The sequence below is a fragment of the Pteronotus mesoamericanus genome, unplaced genomic scaffold (genome assembly GCF_021234165.1).
Source record: "Pteronotus mesoamericanus isolate MK-2021 breed Mesoamerican mustached bat unplaced genomic scaffold, CSHL_Meso_final contig_50, whole genome shotgun sequence".
NCBI classification, from domain to species: domain Eukaryota; kingdom Metazoa; phylum Chordata; class Mammalia; order Chiroptera; family Mormoopidae; genus Pteronotus; species Pteronotus mesoamericanus.
Window position 1 is genome coordinate 9,550,349 of NW_026555186.1, and position 23,729 is coordinate 9,574,077.

Consider the following 23,729-nt stretch of genomic DNA (forward strand, 5'->3'; position numbering starts at 1 on the left):
CACGTGCTATCTTTCTGGAATTGGCTGGCCCTGGGAGGGACATTCTCTTTAAGGTCAGCAAGGCCCCAGATGTCAAAGCATCAGAATCACATGGTTGATACACATAGTGGCTTAAAAACTTTTTAGCATTCCATACGATTTCCGAGAGTCAGGAATCTGGGAGTGGCTTCGTCAGGTGGTTCTGTCTCATGATCTCTCAGGAGACTACTGTCCTGATATGGCCAAAGGTGCAGTCATCTGCCCTTGACTGGAGCTGGCAGCGCTGTGGCCAAGGTGGCCCAGGCACATGGCAGTTGGAGAAAAGCCTCCATTCTTGGCTGACTTTAGCCACATGGATCTCTTCATAGGGCTGCTTATTTCTCCTAAAGCAAGTGATCTGACAGAAATAGAGAGGGGTAAGCCACTCTTAGAAAAATAAGTTAATATCAGGAGTTAATAACACCACTTCCTTTGATGCTATTGGTCACAGAGACTAACTATGGTGCAATTATGGGACAGGATCACACAGAGTGTGACTACCAGGAGGTGGGACTCAACGCGAGCCAACTTGCAGACTAGCACAGTCCACCAAAGACTCATGTCCTTCCCACATATGAAATATAGACTCTTCCAGTGTCTCCAGAAGCCTTATTCTTTTGTAGCACCTGCTCAATGTCCAGAATCTCATAATCTAAGTTAGGTCCTGGTATAATTATATTTCCTTAAATACAGTTCCTTTAGTACAGTTCTTTACAAGATATCTGCCTCCCACCTCCCCCTTTGTATTAGTCAGCTTGCGCTGTTGTACTAAAATACCTTAGGCTTGAGGGCTTAAACAACAGATGTTTGTTTGTTTGTTTGTTTGTTTGTACCCTGGAAGTCCAAGATCAGGGTACCAGCGTGGTCAAGTTCTGGGGAGGACTCTTCCTGGTTGGAGATGGTGGCCTATTTGATGTACAGGCAAAGAGACAGCTAGCTCTCTGGTCTCTCCTCATAAGTGTACTGAGCCCATCACAAAAACTCCATCTTCATGGCCGCATCTAAATCCTAATTACCTCTAAAGGCTCCATTGCCAAATACCATTACATCGGGGGTGGGGGTGGGATGGGGAGGGGAGGGCTTCAACTTAAAGCATTTTGAGGAGACACAAACAGTCAGTACCTAACACCCTCCCCCACTGAACATACAACAGAACAGACACTGAATAACCCCTCTAGACACTCTTGCTCAAAAAGGGAGGTGATGAGATCCATAAAGAAGTTACTGATCCATACAGATTCCAGATTCTCGCCAGGCAAATGTGAGTTCCATAATTCTGTCTCAAGGCTTAACACTTGGAGTGGAGACTACACTGCAAGTCTCCAGACTCTGCCCTCTGGGCTCTTGGTTCTTCCCTGTGAGTCATCTGTCCTTTTTCATCAAAGGTATCATGTGTTTTTCTCTGAACAATATTCTCAGCCTGCTTCCTGCCAGTAGAATTTTGAGGGTCCAAAGGCCTTTTTTTGTTCGATATTGTCTCTGTCCCTTTCAGTCCAAGCTGGTGATGATTCTGTACATATAATTCTCTCAAAATATTTAAGAATTTTCTGTGAATCTCGTTGGGCTCCACTCCATCAGACGAAGGCGACACCCACAGTTCTTTCTGACAGGAGCTCTTCTTCATGTAAGGCTTCTGCAGACAGCTGAGGGATAATAAAGCTAAGCTTTCTAGGGGAACTGTCCTTTGATTGAGAGCATCTGTGAGGGTCTTTGTCCGTTTGGGTTGCCATAATAAAATGCCACAGACTGGGTAGTTTATAAACAACAGAAATTTGTTTCTCATAGTTCTGGAGGCTGGAAGTCTGAGACACGGTGCCAGCATGGCTAGGTGAGCAGACTTCTTGTATCCTCACACAGTAGAAAGGGGGAGGGAGTTCTCTGGAGTCTCTTTTATAAGAACTCTAATCCCAGTCGGAGGAGCTACATCCTCAGGACTTCCTCACCTCCCAAAGTCTCCAGCTCCTAAAACCATTGCACTGGGGATTAGGATTTCAACGTATGAATTTGGGCGAACACGCACATTCAGACCACGGCAGTGAGGCACGCCTTTTTAGAGGTCCTTTTTGTCTGATTGAATAGTCCTCTGGGATACTGCCTTATATCTTTGTGAATCTCTTAAAAAATAATTTTACAGGCACAGTAGGGTTTATGTCTGGTTCACAGTTTTTCTGGCAGAGCCCTGAATTTGATCTCTGCTTGGAAGCCATTCCTTAATTCTTGCATAATTTGCCATCTGGAAAGGCTGAGAATTTTCAAACCCATCCAGTCTTCACTCCTTTCTGCTTAACATCCATCCCTTTCCTTTATCTCTCTCCTCTTGCAATTAGAAGAAGCTAAGTGCATTTTCAACACTCTGGTTCAAAATCTCCTTAGCCAGATCACAAGTTCATTAGAGGTGTTTTCTTCTGTCTGCATAACTGCAGGAAACAACATTACCAGGATCCCCCTCCTTTAGTTCTTAATAGCATTTGCCTCACTTTCCTGTGAAGCTCTGACCTGAATCTTTAAAGACAACGACTCTCTTGTTAACATTTCCTTCAAAGCACTTCAGGCTTTCACTTCCCCTCTCCACAGAGCCCCCGCCCACTTTCAAAGCCATTCCCACATTTTAGGATTTTGTTACAGAGCACCCCACTTGCAGGCATCAAAATGTGTATTAACTGTCTCCTGTTGTATAACAATGTAGCCCAAAATTTAGCAGCTTAAAACAATAAAAATGATTATCTTGCACAGTTTCTAAGAGTCAGGAAACTAAGAGTGACTCAGCTAGGTGGTTCGTGCCCAGAGTCTCTCAGGAGGTCACCACCAAGGTTACCTTTCAGATGGCTGGGGTTGCAGTCATGTGAAACTTGACTTGGGCTGGAGGATCCTTGTCCATGATGATCTGGCACACGGCTTTAGTCAGAGGCTTTCTGTGCCACATGGCCCTTCGTGGTCATATTCATGACATGGCAGCTGACTTTCCCCAGAGGATGTGATGAGAGAGAGACAGAGAGAGAGAGAAAGGGAATGAGAATGTACGATGGCAGCCACAGTGTCTTGTATAATCTAGTACCGGAAGAGACATACCACCTCTATTTCTGGATTCTACTGGCCACACAGACTAGCTCTTGTACAGTGTGAGAAAGGTGTGGATTCCCAGAGGCAGGAAGTGTTATGAGTCATCTTGAAGGCTGACTACCATAAAATTACTGAAGGGTGAAATGTTATGTTGTCTATAACTTATCTACTTTGGAAAAAAGAAAGAAAAGAAAAGAAAAAGAAACTGATGAAGCAAATTTAGCAAACTACTTTTCTATATACAGTCACACCTTGGTACTCATCAACTTTAGAACTCATCAAACCCTATACTCGTCACATTTTGAAGGGAAAAAAATGTTGCAGCACTCGGTGCTTGCTTGGGACTCATGGTACTTGTTAGAATTTGTGAGTCACAATACAGCACCAAAAGAGAAAATGATTTGTTGTTTGGTACTTGTCAGTTTCAGCACTTGTCTGGAGTTCTAGAACAGTAACAACAAGTACCGATGTGCCACTGTATTTGTAAATTTTCATAATAAAAAGGGAAAAAAAAAGATGGCTTATGGGCTCATGAATCTTCTAGAAACCAGCTACTTTCTTTTCTATCCAGCCTCTGACCTGTCTTCACCAGTAACACCTGTCCTGCACACAAGACTCGGTGCTTTCCTGCTGGCTACCCACAGCTGCATTCAAGGGGTGGAGGGGCTGAGTCTGTACCATCACCCCATAAATGGTAACAGATGAACTGGAATGGGTTCTCCCTCAGGTATTTTGAGATGTTCTGAAACACACCAGCACTTTTTCTGATTTTGATCCAAAATCCTTTAGAGGAGCAGTTCCATGAAATACTTTTCCTGACCTTGCCTTGAAGACCAGTGCCAATCACAAGGTTTTAGCAGAGCCAGCAGTTTTGTTTAACTTTGCCTTTGCTCTGTTTGTTAATTCAGCTTGGGCTCATTCAGTTTCTGGAATTTAGTTCCTTATTTCATAATGAAAAATAAAACAACTTTGGAGGGATAACCAGCTGTGACTGCTGAGTCATAGCTCTTTAATTTATTATGGAACTCCATGAAATCTTAGTGTTCACTTACACTGAGTTCTATAAGGATGTAACATTTTTTTTAGAATGTAACTTTTAATTCTTTTTTTTTTTTTGACCCTGGTTTAAATATTAACTTGAGTGAGGAATTTCCCAGAGGAGTTTAAAACTAAAATTGGCGAACCTGAAAACTGTCATTTTGGGTATTGTAAACAGTTTGTGCATTTTAGCATAGAAATAAAGATTTGTTCTTGGGCCTCAGTTTGCTTTGGGTGATAAAACTCTGGTGATTTCTTTTAATTATTCAGATGTAAAAATGAAACACCTACCAATTATTTTGGAACAACCTGAACACAGTAAAATAGTTTGTTATTTTATGTTCCCAAATTGGGTAAGAAAGGGGTAAATCTGTGTATCTCTAGCAAGCTAACACTTTTGCAGTGGCGAGGACTGGAGAGTACCCACCATGGCATGATGGTTTGGTAATGCACCCACTTGTCCAGGCTGAGCTATTTTTCCCAGAATTCCCTTTTCTTGTATATTTCCAGTTTGAGCAAGCTACAAGGAATATGCCATCCTGAAAGTTGTATCTGCCCTCCTTCAGCTGAACCTACAACATAAAATCATGGAAGGTTGACAGTGACATGACCTATACAAATTTTCTAGTTCAGTTGGTTCCTAAACTTGGTCCATCATGAGAACCACCTGGGAAGCTTCTTTGAACTACAGAATCCCTAGTGCCAGCTCTGAAGATTGTGGTTCAGTGGGTCTGAGCCCAGGACATCTGAATTTTACAAGTTTCCTCGGTGGTTTTGATGATCAGCCAAATGAGTCTGCTAGTCACTGTGATTCTGGTCTATGGCTCTCAAGGAGCGGTCCTTGGACCAGGAGCATCAGTGTCATCACCTGGAATCTTGTTGGACGTGCAGATTCCTGGAGTCCACCTTAGGAGTCCTGAACTGGAGACTCTGTGGTAGGGGCCCAGTGCTCTGTGGTTTAACAAGAACTCCTGGGGTCTCTGATGCATGCTAAAGTTTGGGAACCAAATCTTGTCTAATCTCTCATTTTACAGTTGAGGAAGCTAAATCCAAACAGAAGGGACATGTCTTGAGGGTAACAAAAATTGATGGGGCTAAGGGGCATCTACTCACTGAGCTCTGGTGTGAAAGGGAAGAATACTTATAGCTTCTGTCTTGAGAAACCTCAGATTACTATATATGTGAAAACAAGGCTCATCAACTAGAAGATGATACATGATCCTGTTGAGTAAGAACGTCCAAACCCGTAGAGAATTTTTATGAGTTTATTTTAACCAAACTGATGACATATTCCGGAGAGCAGAATCTCAAATACTCCTGAGAATAACAGTTTTGCAGCTCTTTTATGCATCCGAAATTAAGGAGGGAATGTGAGGAAGATTACTTGGAGGTAGGAAAAAAACAAAGGTGGGGATTGGATTACAGGAGAGTTAACGAGATTATGTACTCTTTGAAGATTAATATCCCTTTGGAGGGGTGTTACTTCTCGTATTTCAAAAGTGTGTTAACTCAGGTGCACAAGAACAACAGTCACAGCTGACTTAAAACCTTCCACTAGCCCTGACTGGTGTGGGTGTTATCCCACAAAGTAAAAGTTCCCATTTCGATTCCTTGCCAAGGTAGAGGCCTAGGTTGGGGGCACACACAAAAGGCAACCAATTGATCGATTGATGTTTCTCTCTTGCAAGGATGCTTTCTTCCCTCATTTTTCCTCCTCCATAAACAGACAAACAAACACCTTTCACTGACGTTATAGACCTGGGGCAGGACTTTAAAATTCAGAGACTGAAAGTAACCACATAGGATGGTCTGATCATACATTTCTAACTAAAAGGGGCTCATGGTAGGGGCTCTAGTCATATCCTAGGCTTATAGCTTCCTTGACAAACATCAATCTTTACCTTAAGTGAGCGTGTCTACTGTCTTTGTGCATCTAAGATAAAATACCTTGAAATGTCAGAATAATCTTTTTCAGACCCCTTGAAGGCACAACCGCCAGCACCAGAGCAGGAGACCACAGAACCGGGATAGTTATTATGCCGCCCTCATACCATCTCTCGCACTGTAAGTGTTTTTGTCTAATTACCTGCCCACCAGAGTAAAAGGAGTATGTGTCTCTCCATTATCTTTTATCCAATCCCAGACATTTGCCCACTTTGCTTTTCTCCTGCCCCCTTAATCTACCACCAAAGGATTGCACAGTAACCCTCCTTATGTCTCCTCTTTTTATTCTAATGTACAGAATAAGCTGCAAAACTGCCCTTCTCCAGAGCATTTTCTCCTTGAGATTTCGTTTCCCAGCAATTGTCCTCAGTTTGGCTCAAATAAACTCATAAAAATTCTCTACAGGTTTGGAGGTTTCTTACAAAGACAGTTTTTACAATCTTAGATGATCAGACAAAATATGGAGCGGGGGTGGGGATGGGGGAGGGCAAGTGCGAATATGTAATAATTTACTTTTAAGAATAGCCTAACTTTGATTTACAACGCAGAAGTTACAGGTCTTAGGTGCCAGGCACAGGTCTTCCTTCTCCAACCCTGCCTCCCTCCCTCTCTCCCTCCTTCCCTCTCACCTCCCTCGCCCCTCCCAACGGGTCTCCCCTCACTGCTCCCGCCGCCCCGCCTTCCCCGGGGCGCAGGGAATCCCGGACTGCCACTGGCCCGCAGAGATCCCGCCGCCCTCGGTCATCGCGTCCACTTCCGCCCGGGCAGGAGGCACCTCCCACTCGGCTCACCCCTGACCGTGGCTTGGGGCTCTGAGGGTCTGCGGCGCTGCCCCCTCCCGGCGTCGCCCCCTCTGCGCGGTAGGCAGTTTCCAGACGGCGGAAGAGGTACGTGCGCTTCCCAGTAGGGAACCGCGCTGGGAGCTCCGCTCCACTCTAAATCGGTCGGGTGTTCGCAGGAGGCAAAGAAGGTTTTGGCCATGTGCACAGGTGATGAGCCTGTCGAAGTCCATTTTCAAAACCTGGCTTTTATTAAAGCAGTACCTTGTCATTGCAGAAAAGCAACCCCCGCCATTCCACCTGGGCAAATTTTCCTATAATGTTTAGCCATACACTTTAAAAATAGTTGAAATCATACTGTATAAAAACTTGCGTTCGTTTTCCCTAAACGCTTGTCAGAAGTTTTCCTTCGTGCTATCAAATGCTCTTGGTATCTATTCTTCCTACAGATAAACATTTTGGTTGTATAGTTTTTTTTTTTACTACTAATATAAAGCTATGGGGAAACGAGTATATTTGCATCAAGATCACTGTCCACATTTGGCAGTATTTTTTTTAAGGGTGGATATTAAGAGAGGAGGTACTGGGTGTAGGAGTGTGATGTCCTGGCTGCTGGGTACATGCTACCCAGAAAGACTGCACAATACACACCCACAGCCATATGGGTCGTCAGGCAGAAGTGTCACCTTGCCCAGGCCTTGCTAACATTGGGTACTGCCATTTAGGTTTCTTGCTGATGGAAAATGCCACCTGTCGCCTTCAAAGCCCCTTTAAAATAAGGTGGTCAGAAGTGAGCCCTGCGGGTATCTGGCGAAATCCTATCTAGGCCTGACTGCGGCCCAAGCAAAGGTCAAAGGCAGCCAGGTGATTGGCGCGATCCCCAGTCAGCGTGTGCTCATCGCGGCTAGCTTTCTGCTTAATACTGCCTGGACCTTGTACCTTTTAGAAAATACAGATGTGATTGCTGAAAAATAACTGGAAGAATAAGTAACTGGAGGAGTTGACGTTCACATAATCATCAAAGGAGAAGTAGGGCCCAGTCTTCCCCTGCAAGATTGAAAATCGGTTCCCAGGCACACTCGTACAGTGTTTACTAAGTAAAGGAAAAGCCCGGGAGCCTTCCCGGTAGCCACCGCCCTTCCCGTATAATCTTTCAGTGTTGCTTTTGTGGCGCTTGCAGGTGGTTTCTATTTCTAAATCTCCGAAGCTTCCAGAAATTTATTCCCAGACTTCTTTGCTTTTTACAACCCCATCTCCGCCAATCCTTTTTGCTCGTCAAAATCTGTTCTCTCCGTTTCTGGTGGAGATCTCTATTGCGTTGGGAAGTATGACTTCCGAGTTATTTAAATCCTTGGGGTGTGCATGTAGGAATACGACACTTGCTCACCCATACTTTATCACCTATTTCTCGCCTTGCTGACTTCTGGTGAGAAAAAGGGAATATTGTTCAATTGTATTGTTAGAAGATATTTCTCAGCGTAAGGTAAAAAGTCATGACTCTCATACAGATATAAAAATGAACACTGTTAAAGCTCTGTTTTATTCATTAAAGAGGGAGTCAGGCAGATCTTATAACTGGTTCAAAAAAGAAGTCAAGAAGCACAAATTTATATAGAGTAGAAGACAGCTGTAGGAAGGTACACCTTAGGAGAGGAGCAAGGATTGGCAGCTTCTTGGGATTTGCAGATCAAACATGCACCCGTGATCTCCACAGGTCTTGACTTGTAATTCTGGGGAGGCACCTGCTATGTGAAGCAGGGCTGGGGGATGTTCAGGAAAAAAATTATTCATTCATGACACTTGTTAAAGAATGGCAAGGCAGACCTTATTCGGGACTGTCATGATAGGTGTAGGGACCACTGCGGTGGGATTTTGCAGTAGAAAAGAGATTGGGCTCAACTCTGAATACGAGAAAAATTGGGGCTTTTTAGCCAAAGAGCAGAGTAGGGATCGGTGGATGGAGGATTACCAAGGAAGCATCAGGGTGAAGGGAATCCAGCTAAATGGACTTTATAGGATTTTGGCACAAGACAAAGCCAAAGTTGATCAGACATCACCTGGGGGATGGTGGAGGGCGAGGATACTGATCTGATACGGAGAGTGGGAGGGCTCTGCTAGATTGACTTGGCAGGATTCTTACTAAAACTGACAATGCAGAGATGCGCTTGGAGGCCCAAAAGTCAGAGCCTAGCTGAGAAGAGGGTTCAGAGGAGTTTGGTCAAGGAGAGAATCTGCCAGGGACCATTAATCTGTAGGGGGGTCAGCTTCGCAGCCCTTCATGCATATGTGGCATCTTGCATGAATGTTGTGGGATAATCGTAGGCATTAGTGGTGAACTTAGCATGGCATTGCCAAAGAATGTGCCCAGCCAGGGTGTCCTCTGCAGAAGCCTATCTTGGCCAACCCTAGTGCCATCAAGAGGCCTTCACCGGTGGGGATCAAAGATCTGATCTCAGGGTGGCCACAGTGTGTTGCCAAACCCACCAGCCATGATACAGAAAAGTTGTTCCAGACACACATTTTACAAGGACACTACCATACATGTCAGACCCACAGTCCCATCTCTTTCTAGGAGGAAACAGAAACCTTACCACTCACACCGAATGACTCTAGAAAGGACATATGGAGAAAACAGTTTCAATGGGAAGGTATCCATCATCCACAGCACATACTTCTGGGCTGTCTGATTCTAGCACTGTTCATTGTATTTGAACACTTTGGCAATTCTTTGAAAATCATGGGTAGCTGATAGATTTGTAAATTTTGTCCTGTCTCAATTTGCAATTCATCTCAATATTCCTTTACACAACATAAACTTGTGCTCTTTTCTTTTTTCCTTTGAACAGTTATAACATCTGTCTCATGTCTGCCTATCGTATGTGGAAAATAAAATCCTTAATGTATTCATTTTCATATCTATACTAGGGTCATGGTTTTACTTTTTCCTGTAAGTTTTCTTTTAACAAATGTGTCTTTTAGGGGGAAAGAGCCAAAATGCTGAAAGGTATATTTTGCATATAGAAACTTTCCTCATAGTGTAGTCAATCAGTAAAGCGTCAAGGGTATGTCCCCTGAGGCTCTCATCCCACTAAGGGGTACAGTCTGAAGAAACTGCCTGGCCCACTGTGACCTTGGCCCTGGCCACACAGGCTGCTGTGCCACCTGAAAGGCCTGGCAGGAGCCCAGCCTTCCCCACAGGGCACACCCATGCCTCTCCTGGCCACCACCCCTTTCTGCAGGAGAATAGCCTTTGCAGGATCAGTCCAGAGTGGGGGTCTCCTGGCTGTAAATGCTCCACCTGGAAAGTGAATAACAACTGACGATAAAATTAAAAGATTCAGATTCAGGCTAATTTGGAATAACCAGGATTTTCTGTGGTCTCTGCATCCTCAGGACAGCCCAGGGATGAAATCAGCTGAGGGAATCAGTTCTCAACAACAGTGCAGTGGACGTAAAATTCACTGCTACTGGCATTGGACTCTCCTGACTTCTCTTTCTAATGGTAGTTCTGTTACTTAGTTTATGAACACAAAACAATGGAAAAGGGAGTCATGTTTCCTTTGATCAAATGGCTAGTCTTAATTTCTCTCTCCTTAAAATTTAGTTATGTTTTTTCTAGTTGTGAACATTTAGAATGCTCTGGGAAGTACACAATAAAGTATAGCTGCCACCCATTTTCACATGATCTAGATTTAAAAAAAACTTCAACCTTGGTGGTGTGACTTGGTGGACTGAGCGCTGGCCTGTGAACCAAGAGGTCATTGGTTCAATTCCCTGTCAGGGCGCATGCCTGGGTTACGGGCCAGGTTTCTCGCTGGGGGCCTGTGAGAGGCAATCAACTCATGTTTCTCTTGCACATTGATGTTTCTCTCCCTCTCTTTCTCCCTCCTTTTTCCTCTCTCTGAAAATAAATAAATAAAATCTTTAAAAAAATAAAAGTTTTTTTCATTTTTCCCCTTGTACTTTAAATCAAAACTTTTTAAGGAAATAAAACAAATACAATAAAAGCCAGCAATCTCCTTCCCCCACCAATAACCGCTGTCTAGTGATGGTGTGTTTTGTTCTCTCGAGTTATACTTTTAAAACCCTATATTTATTAATAAGTATTGTTTTGGGGTTTTAGTATTTACTTAGCATAAAAAAGCCATTCTCTTTTTTTATAGCATTACATTTTTGAGATTTATCATATTGATATATAGCTTGTTTTTTGAACTGCTATAGAATATTCTTCTTATGAATTTTTTTGTGTCCTCAGGTTTCCATAACCAATTGTCACAAACTGAGTGACTTAAGACAACAGAAATCTATTCTCTCAAATATTTATTCAGTTCTGACCCTGGTTGGGCGGCTCAGCTGGCTGGAGTGTCGTCCCACACACCAAGAGGTGGTGGGTTCCATCCCTGGTCGAGGCGCGTGGCGGGGAGCACCTGATCTATGTTTCTCTCTCTCCTTGATGTTTCTGTTTCTCTCTCTCTTCCCCCTTCCTTCCTCCCTTCCTCTCTTTCTGCAATCAATAAGCATATCCTTGGGTGAGGATTTAAAGAAAAGAATTATTCAGTTTTGGAGGCCTGAAGGCCTAAACGAAGGTGTTGGTAGGACCATGCTCTTCCTCACACCTTTGAAGGAGAATCCTTCCTTGCTTCTCTTTTAGTTTCTGGCGGTTGCTAGCCATCTTTAGTGTTCCTTGGTTTATAGATGCATCACTCCAACCCCTGCCTCTGACTTCGCTCCACTGTGTCTGTCTCTATCTCCAAATTTCCCTCCTCTGATAAGAACCCAGTTTCCTGGGTTTGTTGGATGACACCCAACCCACTGAGCCACACCAGTCAGGGCTGTATCCTGTCTTCTTGCTTTATTTATGGAGGCTTTTAGCTTATCGTTTTTCAAATTTCAGAGAAATTAAACATTTTTTGTTGAGGAAAATCCTAAGGATATATAAAAGTAGAGAGCCCTGGATGGTGTGGTTTAGTTGGTTGGGTGCCATCCAGCAAACCAAGAGGTCCAGGGTTCGATTCCTGGTCAGGGCACGTGCCTAGGTTGTGGGTTTGGTCTGTAGCTGGGGCATGCAGAAGAGGCAACCTTAGTCGAAGTTTCTCTCTCACGGTGACATATCTGACCCTATCTTTCTCCCTCCCTTCCCCTTTCTCTGGAATCAAGGAAAGAAAAAAATTTTTTTTAAATAATAAAACTAGAGAGATTAGTACAAAGGACGTTCCTGAACTCACCATCCAGTTTCAACACTGACACCGGAACACTCTCCCTCCCATCTTCACCACCCTCTGGGCTATTCTGAAACAAGTCCCGGGCATCTGGTCCGCTTACCTGTGGTCCGCTTACCTTTTTGGACATCTTTGGGTTCAGCGTTCTCAGGTTCTCCTTTCCAATGGTGCTTCGACATTTAAAAATTCAATTTAAGAACCTGTCTCAAACAGTGAATTTAATCTTTTTTAATTTATTTGGATCTATTTCAGCCTTTCTCCCTTTGCAGTGGGTAAGATTTAATTTTTCTTCTCCTTTTCTGCTTTCTGTTCATTTTGTCAAACTTCTTAGGTCCCTTCCTCATTTCTCCCCACGCTGTCACCATAATTTCTCCTGATTATTGTCTGTGTGTAGCGCTTTATACTGAGTTCCTTTTCAACGGGGAGTGTTTCGGTCTTGATTGTGAAAGTCTCGCTGTAAAGTAGATTTGCATTTGCTTCTCCTGGGTGCCCGGGGCTAATTGTTATTTTAATTTCTCAGCCCAAGCTTTGCTACTTGGAAAGGACCTTGTGAATTTGGGGGGGATGGTTTCCTTTCTTCCCCTTTCTGGGCTTCCTTACCGTATTCCTAGTCCTGGTTGGCAGAGTTTTCCTTTTTTGTTTTTGTTGTTTGTGGGGTCACCCCCACCCCCCACCTAACTCTGAACCTTTGAGGGCTCTGACATTTTGTAGAGAGGTCTCAGCTACAAATCCCATCTCATGGGGCCCCAAGGCCTCACAGGGCTCCAGGCAGTGTTAGGGTTGGTCCCCTGTCCGGCTGGTCTCCAGCCTCGCAGGGCTCGATCGGCATCTGCTCCCGCGATCCTGACCCGAGTTTCAGCTTCCTCTCCAGCCCTGGCTTGGGTGCTGTTCCTTTTTCCTATGAGCTGCACTATTTTTTGTTTTTATTTGATGGTTATGTTCACTCTGGTATTTCTAGTGTTTGCAATTGAAATGTAGTCTTATTAGCTCCAATCTGTGGTGTTGTCAAAACCAGGAGCCATCACTGATTTCTTCCCCTCACCCAGAAAATACATATTAAAGGTGTGCCTAATGGATATTACACATATGAAAGATATGTGAGAACATGTTAAGCTAATAAGAAATTCTTTCCTATAATGTCTTCAGATGAACCAAATTTCATCGTTGATTTCTTCCGTGAGTACACTAGGAATAGAGTTAAAACTAATATTTCTATGTAACCTTGATTTTAGTTTAATTAATGTTCATAATCTTCAGATTTGCACTCTTCAGAATATAAGGTATGTTTCTTTCTCTGTAGCCCGACTTAACTATCTCCAATGGCTAACGAAGCTTATCCTTGTCCCTGTGACATTGGCCATAAGATAGAGTATGGAGGGATGGGGCATGAAGTTCAAGTTGAGCACATCAAGGCCTATGTCACCAGATGCCCTGTTGATGCTGGCAAAGCCGTGATTGTCATTCAAGATATATTCGGCTGGCAGTTGCCCAATACCAGATATATGGCTGACATGATTGCCGGAAACGGATACACGTGCGTATAAAGTTCTGTTCCTTTGCTTAAATCCCTGTAAATTTCTGTGATCTGCATTTTGTTCCCTTCAGGGAAAACAAAAAGACCAAAAAACCCTGATTGTGTTGTAATTTACATTATCTACTTCCTTCGGTCTCTGGAGTGTGGATGAATGGGAAATGTCATATGAAAATTAAATACCCTTCTGCTGTCCAACGGAAACCACCTGCTCCCAACCCAATCCCTGGGCTTCAGGTCTTCCTAGGAGTGACCTCAATGTGGGCCCCTACCAGACACAGGTACAGGACATGTGTTCTTGGGCAGATGTCGCCAACTCTGAAATGGCCCATCACTTGGTCCTTGAAGTGTGTTGGCTTCGAATCAGATTTCACAGGCAGGGTGCCCGTGGTTATCCTGGTCTCCATACAAACTGTCAGGGTCCTGTCTGAGCGAGACTGGGTTCCCAAGTGGGACAGTGAGCTCTCTCCCTCATCTCCCAAAGGTTATGCTTTTGTCCATTCACGGGGCAAAAGTTGTCACCTGTTTGCTTTTCACCTGCCCTGGTGTTGGTAACAGCTTCAGTAAAGCGGTAGAGAATAGGAACTCTTCCTTCCCCTCTAGATTCAGAAAGCATAAAACCCAGCAAGCCCTGAGTTTGTTGCACCCTGGTTTCCTTTGTTTTCTCCAAAAAAGAAGCTGGAAATCAAAGGGTGCATCTTCCTTGTTTTCCTAAGAAGAGGATCCGATTTAAAAGATGCAGACCCCCTGCCGTAGGATGCAAATTTAATGTTTACCAAAAAGAGGACTTGCACTTGATTTTTCTCTCTTTCATGCCCCCAATTTCTTTTTAAGGATGAGGTAACTTAACTTCCCAGGGGCAAGCCCAGTAACAAAACAAAAACAAGAACAAAACAAGAGCCAAAAATGATTACCAGCCCCATTGCCTTTGACCCTGCCTATGTCTGTTGTGCTTAATCCTCTCAATGACCCCTCCAGGGCAGCACTGTCCTGTTCTCTGTTTTTTGGGAAACCTTGGCCAGTTGAAGTAGATTCAGTGGCCCCGGTCACTTTGCAGCAACCGGCAGATAGAATGGGATTGCGGCTTCTGTTGTTTCAGGTGGTTCTTTAGCTGACATCAAAACAGTTAAGGACGCCTGGAATTTACAAAGCTCTTTCTTGCTTGCAGACTCCTTTTGCCTCAAAATAACCCTATGACATTGGGTGGTGCCAGGTGCAGTCTCTGTTGGGAGAAAATGAGGCTAAAAGTGGTTAAATGGCTTGAAGAATATGGGCAGATGATGCAGTAGTGGGACTGGAATTCACATTCTTCTGACCCAAATTTCAGTGTTCTTTTTGCCCCTGCAGGAGGAGCTGTGTTCCCCTACCCTTGGCGATGGCCCTTTATTTTAGGAAACAGGTCTCTGGCTGGATCAGCGTTGGCCTCACCCTCCTGGATTGACTTGCACGGAAGATTGTGAAAGGGAACAGAATAGGCTGCCCCCAGTTGTGCCACTGGGGCATGTGGATTGTTTTGAGCTGAAGGCAGTCAAGGTCTGGCAGACTCAAGGAGTACTTGTACCTCTCCCTTAACTACCTAAAAAATTTTAGCTATGGAGCCTGAACCAGAAAGAGACATATGACCAAAGATAACTTTTACCTAAATGACATACACATATGGCAGGACAAACATGTAATTACCAAACCTCTGCTCTTCTTATCGTCCTGTGACTTAATGTTCCCTTTGAAGTCCCAGATCCATAACCCTGTCCTTAGATCAGGATGGCGTATAAGCCTCAATTGCCTCACTGCCTTTGGGTCTTCTATTTTTATGGGGGCTCCCCTATGTGAAATTGCTGACGTAAGAAATGTTCAAAACTGTAGATCATTTTTATGAGTTTATTTGAGCCAAACTGAAGACGTGCCGGGGAGCAGCATCTAAATGAATAACACTTCTGCAGCTTCTTTTATGCGTTCGGAATTAAGAAGGGAATGTAAGGAACATTACACGGAGGTGGGAGAAGCAAGGTAGGGATAGAATTACAGGAGTGTTAAGGAGATTATGTGCTCTCTTGAGGGTGGTTATGCTTATTTCAAAAGATGTGTTAACCTAGATGCACAGAAACAATGGACAGGGCCTGCTTAAGGCAAAGAAAAATGTTTTACTAAAAAGTTTTGTGCCTGGGATGTGACTACCCACCCATGACTTGCCCAGTTAGGAATTTATGATCGGATCACCCTATGGGATTTCTTCCCATAGAACCCCTTTTTCGTCCACAAAATTGAATTTGTTTTCACCTGTTCATTGTCTTGTGTCGATTTAATTACTAGACCAGCCAAAGAACCTAGAAGGGAAGGAAGGAAATTTTTTCCGCCCCTACAATCGACATGGACTCAGGCAAGCTGGCTGTTCTCCCGCTGCGGCCCCTTTTAGAACCCTCATTAAACCACACCATCTGGGCAGGAAATTGTGCCCTGTTGGCATGCTGGGCGGAGCTGGGGAAAATTGCTTGGTCATAGTGACTGGACATGCTAACCAGGTGTGCCCTTTTGACCTGAGGCTAACATGAAAGGCCAGCTGAGAGGTGTGGGGACTGGAGGGACCCTGGTAGCCACCTTGCTCCAGGCCCACACTGGTGGGTCCCCATGTCTCATGGGGTGTGTGCCCTGCTGAGAAACCTTGTCATTTTAGATGGGCCGTGCTATAAGTGGGCTGCCAGAGGCCATGCACCTTTGGTTGTGACACCCGAGATGGTCTGGCCTAGCGCCAGTTGGCCTCTTTGCTGTGATCAAAGTTGGCTCTTGTGGCCATGACTTTTTCTGTCAGCGAGAATCGCCAACACAGCAAGTTTTTTAATGAATATAAGCAAATACTGAGTCCCAACAGCAATGAAACTAAGATCAATTAATGTCCCTAATTTACAGAACCATTGTTCCAGACTTCTTTGTAGGGCAAGAGCCATGGCACCCCTCTGGGGATTGGTCCACCTTTCCGGAGTGGCTGAAAACAAGAAATGCCAGAAAGATCGATAAGTGAGTTATGGGTGGGTATGGCTGTGTTTGTGGTGCCCCCAGGCACCAGGGAGAGCAGAGTCCAGAGGGAGGGAAAAGGGGGCCGGGCTTCACTGTTCAGACACCTGCCCTCCCTCTGAGTAGGACGTGGATGGCCACGGACCCCTAATTAAGTTCATTGCTTCTAGCTGAAAATGTCTTCTGAGTTGTTCCAAACAGCCAATTTGCAAATGAACCATTTGCAAGACAAGGACCATTGTCCTTGGTCCCCTCGTGGCTTAAACAGTCCTGGTGGCTTTCCAAATCTTGCCCTGCTTTTTGGATACAGGAGGAGACAAGCGATGCAGAGTGGGGTGTTCAGCAGGGGGAATGAAGGTGCCAAGTTAGAGTATTGGGAGAGCTGCCCAGTTGGAGCTGGTGCCTGTTGAGAGGAAACTGGTGTGCTGGGCAGGGACAGATCTTGGGGCCAGGCCTCAGAGCTATGCTGTGGCCTTTGGCCTTTATGCTGAGGCTGGGGAGGCTATCGCTCAGCTTTCGGTTGGAACGTGAGCTGGTCAGATTTGCTGGTCTTTTGGAAGGAGCCTGCCTGCAGCCCTGTCAGGTGGTTGAGGAGCTGGGTTTGGCAGGGAGGCTTCCCAGGAGACGTGGGCGTCACTCGCCACATGGGCAGGAGGTGGTGAGGATGGAGCTCCGAGAGAAAGGCTCTCAGAACCTTAAGGAACAGCTGCTGATAGAGCCCTGTTAGCTGCCCAGTGCCCTTCCCAAGGCTTCACAAAAGACCTCTTAATTCTTGAATAACTTTTCTTTCTGTTCTAGAGAGGTTGATGCTGTCTTGAGGTATCTGAAACAACAGTGTCATGCCCAGAAAATTGGCGTCGTGGGGTTCTGCTGGGGAGGAGTTGCAGTCCATCACGTGATGATGAAATACCCGGAATTGAGGGCAGGAGTGTCTCTCTATGGTAAACATGCCTTGTACAGATTTACAGAGTGAAAACAGAAGGATTCATGGGTGACCATAACCACAAGCTTCTTCCCAAGCTAAGGGTGCCAGGTGTAACATAAAACCCAATAGTCATGAAAATGGCTTTAAAAATCTAAAAGTCGAGACAGGCGTTTGTAATGCAAGACACCAGAGGATGTCACTGGGAGTGGGGGACATGGGTCCCAACAGTGTTGTTTTGGAAAAGTCACCTAACCTGGCATCTCAGTTTCTTCACTTAGGATGAAGGGGATACCATTTATTCCAGTGACAACAGTTAATACCAGGCAACATTTTCATGAGGAATATCTATGCAAAGATTTTTCCAAGATACAAGTTATTCTCCACTGTATGCATGTGTGTGCGTGCACACATACACACAAGCACACTCTATAAAGAAGGGAAGAAAAGGAAAAACCTACTCCAAAATGTAAATAGCAATATAAACATGTCAGCCCAAACAATCCACAGGTATCATAGCACTAATAATAACATTATATCTGTGTGTGGAAATGACATACTAAGTTCATAATATCTGAGGGGTGACACAAATAAATCCAGAATTATCTTCCAGAGGGTAGGCGCCTGGTAGTATAGGGTTCTTCCGCTAGTCGAGTGTTCTAGAAACCCATCTGTATCAGTGTACCAGGTGGCATTGTTGTGAGGGTCTGCATATGGCTTCAGTGAATTTTTTTTGAAGACCCATTTCGTGTGGGTGATTTACAAGTGCACCTGCCCACACTGCTTGAGTGTTCAGCAGTTTTTAACCAAAAAATGGCACGACCCCAGTGTCCCACCCTCCCTATTCACCTGATCTCAACTTTATTTTTGTTTCCCTGGATGAATAAAATCCTCAAAGGGGATCATTTTGCCGATGTGGAATAGGTGAAACAAAAAACGGCAGCAGCACCAAAAGGTGTCCAAATTGACGGATTCAAAAACGGTTTTGAGCAATGGGGAAAAAGGTCTTGACAGGTATATCAAATGGAGAGTACTTTGAAAGTGACTGAAGTTTAAACATGTAAGAATAAATACACAATTGTTTATAAGTAAATTACAGGGTTTTTTGATGCCCTCATAGAAGCATTCAGCCATGCACATACACAAAATAAGTTAAAAAAAATATTTGGCCTTCTTTCATAATATATACATCACACATTTATACTAATGATTCTTATTTGGCTTAGTGATTCCACACTGGTGTATTTTCTCTTACTTTTAGTATTAAAAAGTCCTTTTAAGTATTTACTTACACGGAAGGAATAAGTTTCCAGTTGTTACCAGGGTTGCTAGAACGCGTAGTTTCTGCGAATTAGCGCAAAGTTCTCCTGCTTGGGTAGCTCTCTGGCACCCCCTTTTGGCAACTTGTGCAATGCAAAAGCTGCGGAGCGAGGCAGGACTACGGGGCCCAGGGGCATCAAAATCGATGTCCAGCAATGTGGTGGGGCAGGAAGTGTGGCCATCTTTCCTGTGGCTCCTAGAAAGAATTTATAGGTGAGGAAAGGCTCTCTAAGTTACTAAGTTTCGCTGTTCTGCCAACAGAAAATGAGGGAGAAAAGCCATCCATTATTTTCTGCCACCTACTGACTAGTTCAGGTCTTCTTTTACCAAACTTGGGTCAGGCTCCCATGTGAGTCCTCTCTCTGAGTAGGCTCCACCCTTGGACTCAGTCCTTGGCCTACTGGGTCAGTGTAGTGAGAATCCCTCACCTTTGATACCTGATCAAATCCTCATCCCCCATCGTCTGTACCTTGTCACCAGGTCTGCCTTCAGCAACAGTCCTGCCAAGTTGGCCGGAATCCCACTTACCCCGATGTTTTCTCTTAGTTTTCAATCCATCCACTGCCTCCCATCCTGCTCGTTGGCCACAAATCCCCACTAGATAAGCTTCTCTTTGAGGCTCATTTTATAGGACAGCCCACTTCTGTGGAGTTGCTTTTAAAAAGAAAATAAAAGCCCAAAAGCACCTATTTTACTCTGAAAAATTAAAGAAAAACCATATACCGTATTTTACCGTGTATTATGTGCACTTTTTTGCCCAAATTTTTGAGGGAAAAATAAGGACATGCATATACATGGGTAGTACTAATTCCGTATCTATATGTTTTTAATTCTTTTATTTATGCTTATGTGTTAAAAGTGTGACTCTAGAAAACAATAAGGATATCTGTATGCAAAACAATACCCTGGAATATGATAATCAGTTTTGTTTCTTAAAAAAAATTAAAACAAAAGATTTTTCTTTTCCTGAAAGTTTGGGTCAAAAATACATGTGTGAAGTATACACAGGAATGCATTATACATGGCAAAATATGGTAGTCTTCCATGACACATATTAGAAACGGATGGAAATCATACCTCATGTCACTGTCCCCATCCTGCAGGCATCATCAAGGATTCAGAAGATGTGTATAGTTTGAAGAACCCCACATTGTTCATTTTTGCTGAAAATGATGCTGTGATTCCTCTTGAGCAAGTAAGTTGGCATCTTTCCTCTTTGCATTTCTGTATTTAATAACACAATTTGACATTTTTGGGGAACATACTAGAAGTTTTATTTGTTGCTTCAAATATTTTTCAGCATTTTTAAAATTTTTAACATTAAAAATTTTTGAAGACTTTATTTTTAGAGAGAGGAAAAGGGAGGGAGAAAGAGAGGGAGATGAATATTGATGTATAAGAGAAACATCAATTGGCTGCCTCTCTCACGCCCACAGCCAAGGACCTGGCCCACAACCCAGGCCTGTGCCCTGACCAGGAATTGACCTGGCAACTTTTCAGTTCACTGACCCGCATTCAGTCCACTGAGCCACACCAGCCAGGACTAAAAAAAGTTTTTTTAATCCTCACCTGAGGATATGTTTATTGATTTTTAGAGAGGAAGATAGAGAGAAAGAACGTTGATTGGTTGCCTCCTGTTTGCTCCCTGACTGGAAATTGAGCCTGCAATCTTTGGGTCAATGAATGGGCGACGCTCCAACCCACAGCCTCCTGGCTAGGGGCATCATTGAGTTTTAAAGTTGAATTTTACTGGGGACTTAAAGTGGGATTGTAGTACCCCCTAAAGTCCTCTCCATGTGATCCAGTTACTGGGCTTAAATGCGGCCCTCCCTCCTGTCTCCACATGTGTAATCTTCAAGTTGACAAGGAAAATGCAGAAGCAAACGGTTCAAAAGCATTCATGTAGAAATGATTGTTATTCACAACCAATACTTTGTTAGTATAAATTTCAAATATTTTATATTTGAGTATATTGAATTTTATGTTAAATATATTAAATATTATATATTTGAATAAATGAAGTTATGTATTGAATATTAGATTATCTAGAGTATATTATATAAGCTACATTAATACAGCTCTGGCCATTGGGGCTCAGTTGGTTGGAGTGTCGTCCCGTAACTGAAAGGTTGCAGGTTCAATCCCTGGTTAGGTGAGTACGATCCCCTGACCAGGCGTGTACGGAAGGCAACCAATCCATACTTTTCTCTCACATCAATGTTTCTCTCTCTCCCTTCCTCTTTCCCTTCCTCTCTCTCTAAATGCAATGAAAAAAATGTCCTTGGGTGAGGATAAAAAAAAAGATACATATTAATTCAATTTTGAATATTTGATGTATCATTTTTATATTGCCCTGAATTCTCTCCTTTCCCAGAGGTAAGGGTTATGTTATTTATAACATTACAAGTAAAAAATTCATTATGGCTCTGGAACACAGCTTAAAGCATTGATGTTAAATCTCTTTTATGAGCATTCACAGAAGACTTAGAGATTGGAAAATATTACTAGAGGTTTAGAGTCATTTCATCATGAAAATCTTTGCATACCAGGTCTCTTTGCTGACCCAGAAGTTGAAAGAACACTGCAAAGTGGAATATCAAATTAAAACATTTTCTGGGCAAACTCATGGGTTTGTGCATCGAAAGAGAGAAGATTGTTCGCCTGAAGACAAGCCCTACGTTGACGAGGCAAGAAGGAATTTACTTGAATGGCTGAACAAGTACATTTAGGAGTGGCCAGTGCAAACTTTCTGAAGCTTTTGTCCAGAAATAGTCTTTGAAATACTTAGATCATTTGATTTAATTTCTGTTTATATAAAATAAATCAAGGAATCCTGAAATTCATGATTTCATCCGAAACAGAAATTCAGTAGGAAATGTTAATGTTTGAAATTACTTCTTTTTAACATGCACCTAAATAAAAATTTTAAAAACAGATTAGTACCTGAAGAATTTGATTGCTAGAATAATATCCTATTAATAAAAACCTGGGGCTATTTCGGTCCAGCTGACAGCTCAGGTGTGACCTTCCTGGGCTGTAATGGACGACAACCTTTAAAATGACTAATGTTGCAAAGCCATGACGACATGAACTGTAAACTCAGGTAGACTGAGAGCCCAGCTTAATTAGACGTTTATCTGTGTCTTAATACAAATGACTTTCATGTTTATATATGGCACTGTAAAAAATAAAGATTAAAATAGGGTTCTATGGGCCTAATTATATCAAGCTAATAAACTTTTTGAGTTTTTGAATTTGCGGTTTTTTCTAAAAGCTGTCTCCTAGGCATTTTTGGGTCTCAGGGGGTGGGGCTACATCAAAAATCACGCATGCATGCAATCAGAGTTCATTAAAATTAAATAAAAAATTCAGGTCCCAAGTATCCCTGTCACATGTTCATCACTCAGTAGCCACGTGTGGCCACTGGGAACAGAATTGGGCAGTGCTCACCTACACTAGTGAGAGCGCTTCGAATTCTTTAGCTGCTCCTGTTGACTTCCTGTTAATTCTGTTATCCTGCCATGTGACAGCCCTGTGGTTGGTCTCCCTCAGTTCCTGCTGAGAATGTTTTCTTGGAAGACTGACCAAGCCTGGACCAGTCCCTTCCACTGGACCCTCTCATGCCTGCAGACACCAGAAGGGCTGGTTAGTGTCCAGCTCGCCCAGGCCTGTGCTCTCAGGAGGCTCCCTCCACTGGGTGGGAGACTGGGGAGGGGGTTTGCTTGGGTCCTGGGTGGAGGGTGGGGCTTTCATCCACATGTGCCATAGCCAACGTGGGGCCATTCCTTGTTAGCCTGGGGGCTCCTGGTTGGAAAATCATGGAAGCTGGGGAGCAAGGAGCCCTGCAGCCTCAGGGAGGCAGCCCCATTCCTCTTTCATCGCTGGGTGGGGCTGCAGAGCCCCAGCTTGCTGATGTTTTTCGTTCTTTCTCTGAGAGCAGTAGTAGTGACAGATGGGCCCCTCTGGAGACGGGGGATGAGGGAGGAGCGAGTGGCCTGACTCCAGGTTGGGGAATGCGAACCAAGTATCTGAGATCAGCTTAAGATAACCCAGGACAAGGAATAGCAGAAGAGAAGCACAGCTGTGGAGAAAAGTTTGGGTTTTGGTCCATTCTGGAGTATCAGTTAGGCTTTCTTGGGCTGCTCATAACGGAAACGCTCACTAGCACTGGCTCAGCTAGCAGTGGCTAAGAGAATAACATTGAAGTCCCTCCTACAACACCCTTAAATGGATTTAAGTGGCTCAAGGCTTTACTGACATCAAAGCATGGTTAGGTGCCTGCCATTCCAGGCCCTGCTCATGGGCATGGCTGTGGGCCTCCACCTCACAAAACAGCAGCCACAGCAGGAAGGGTGGGGAGGGCTGTCCTTTTGTTACGGAGGGAACTCTTTCCCAAAATCCTCCAGCTGGTTCCCCATATGTGTCATGAAAGACGCTGGGAGTGAGCATGAGTTGAAGTTGTGGGAGTCTGGCTGGGACTGGTTGGGTCCCCAGGCTGAGCACAGTGAAGAAAGGGGGCATGGGGCTCAGCTGAGTGGGCAGCAGATGCAGCCCTACGTGGACCTATAGCCTTGGGTGTCACCTGCCAGGTGGAGGCAGAGGGAAAGGGGTGGGAGGTGGGTGTAGAGGATGTAGAGGGCAAGAGTTCCAAGTGCCCAGGCCCTAGCATGTACAGAAGCCCTGTTTTTCTCAATGTAAAAAATCTATAAATGAGGAAAATGACATCACTTTGCGAGTGGGGTTGTTGGGGGAATAGAGTCTCCTGGGGGAGGTATCATCTGTGTACCTTGTACTCGGGTCGTGGTGGGGACCTCACATACCTTCAGAGAGGAGTGAGATGGAGCCACACGAAAATCATGGCGGGAGTGGGGGTGGGTAGAGTTTCAAAA

At 44.1% G+C, this 23,729-nt stretch overlaps 1 protein-coding gene across 1 annotated transcript; it reads left to right on the forward strand.

Moving 5' to 3' along the window:
- The first annotated feature begins 6,820 nt into the window (after positions 1–6,820).
- Positions 6,821–22,077, forward strand: CMBL (carboxymethylenebutenolidase homolog). The gene is made up of 6 exons (XM_054578332.1): positions 6,821–6,947; positions 13,359–13,592; positions 16,494–16,601; positions 17,397–17,539; positions 19,944–20,035; positions 21,390–22,077. The coding sequence occupies exons 2-6, from the start codon at positions 13,378–13,380 to the stop codon at positions 21,567–21,569; spliced, it is 738 nt and encodes a 245-aa protein (XP_054434307.1). The 5' UTR covers positions 6,821–6,947; positions 13,359–13,377; the 3' UTR covers positions 21,570–22,077.
- Positions 22,078–23,729: the final 1,652 nt, after the last annotated feature.

Coding starts and splice junctions, on each gene's coding strand:
- CMBL (XM_054578332.1), top strand. CDS start 13,378: ATGGCTAACGAAGCTTATCCTTGTCCCTGTGACATTGGCCATAAGATA. Junction 17,540..19,943: donor GGCAGGAGTGTCTCTCTATG/GTAAACATGCCT, acceptor CCCATCCTGCAG/GCATCATCAAGGATTCAGAA. Junction 20,036..21,389: donor CTGTGATTCCTCTTGAGCAA/GTAAGTTGGCAT, acceptor TTTGCATACCAG/GTCTCTTTGCTGACCCAGAA.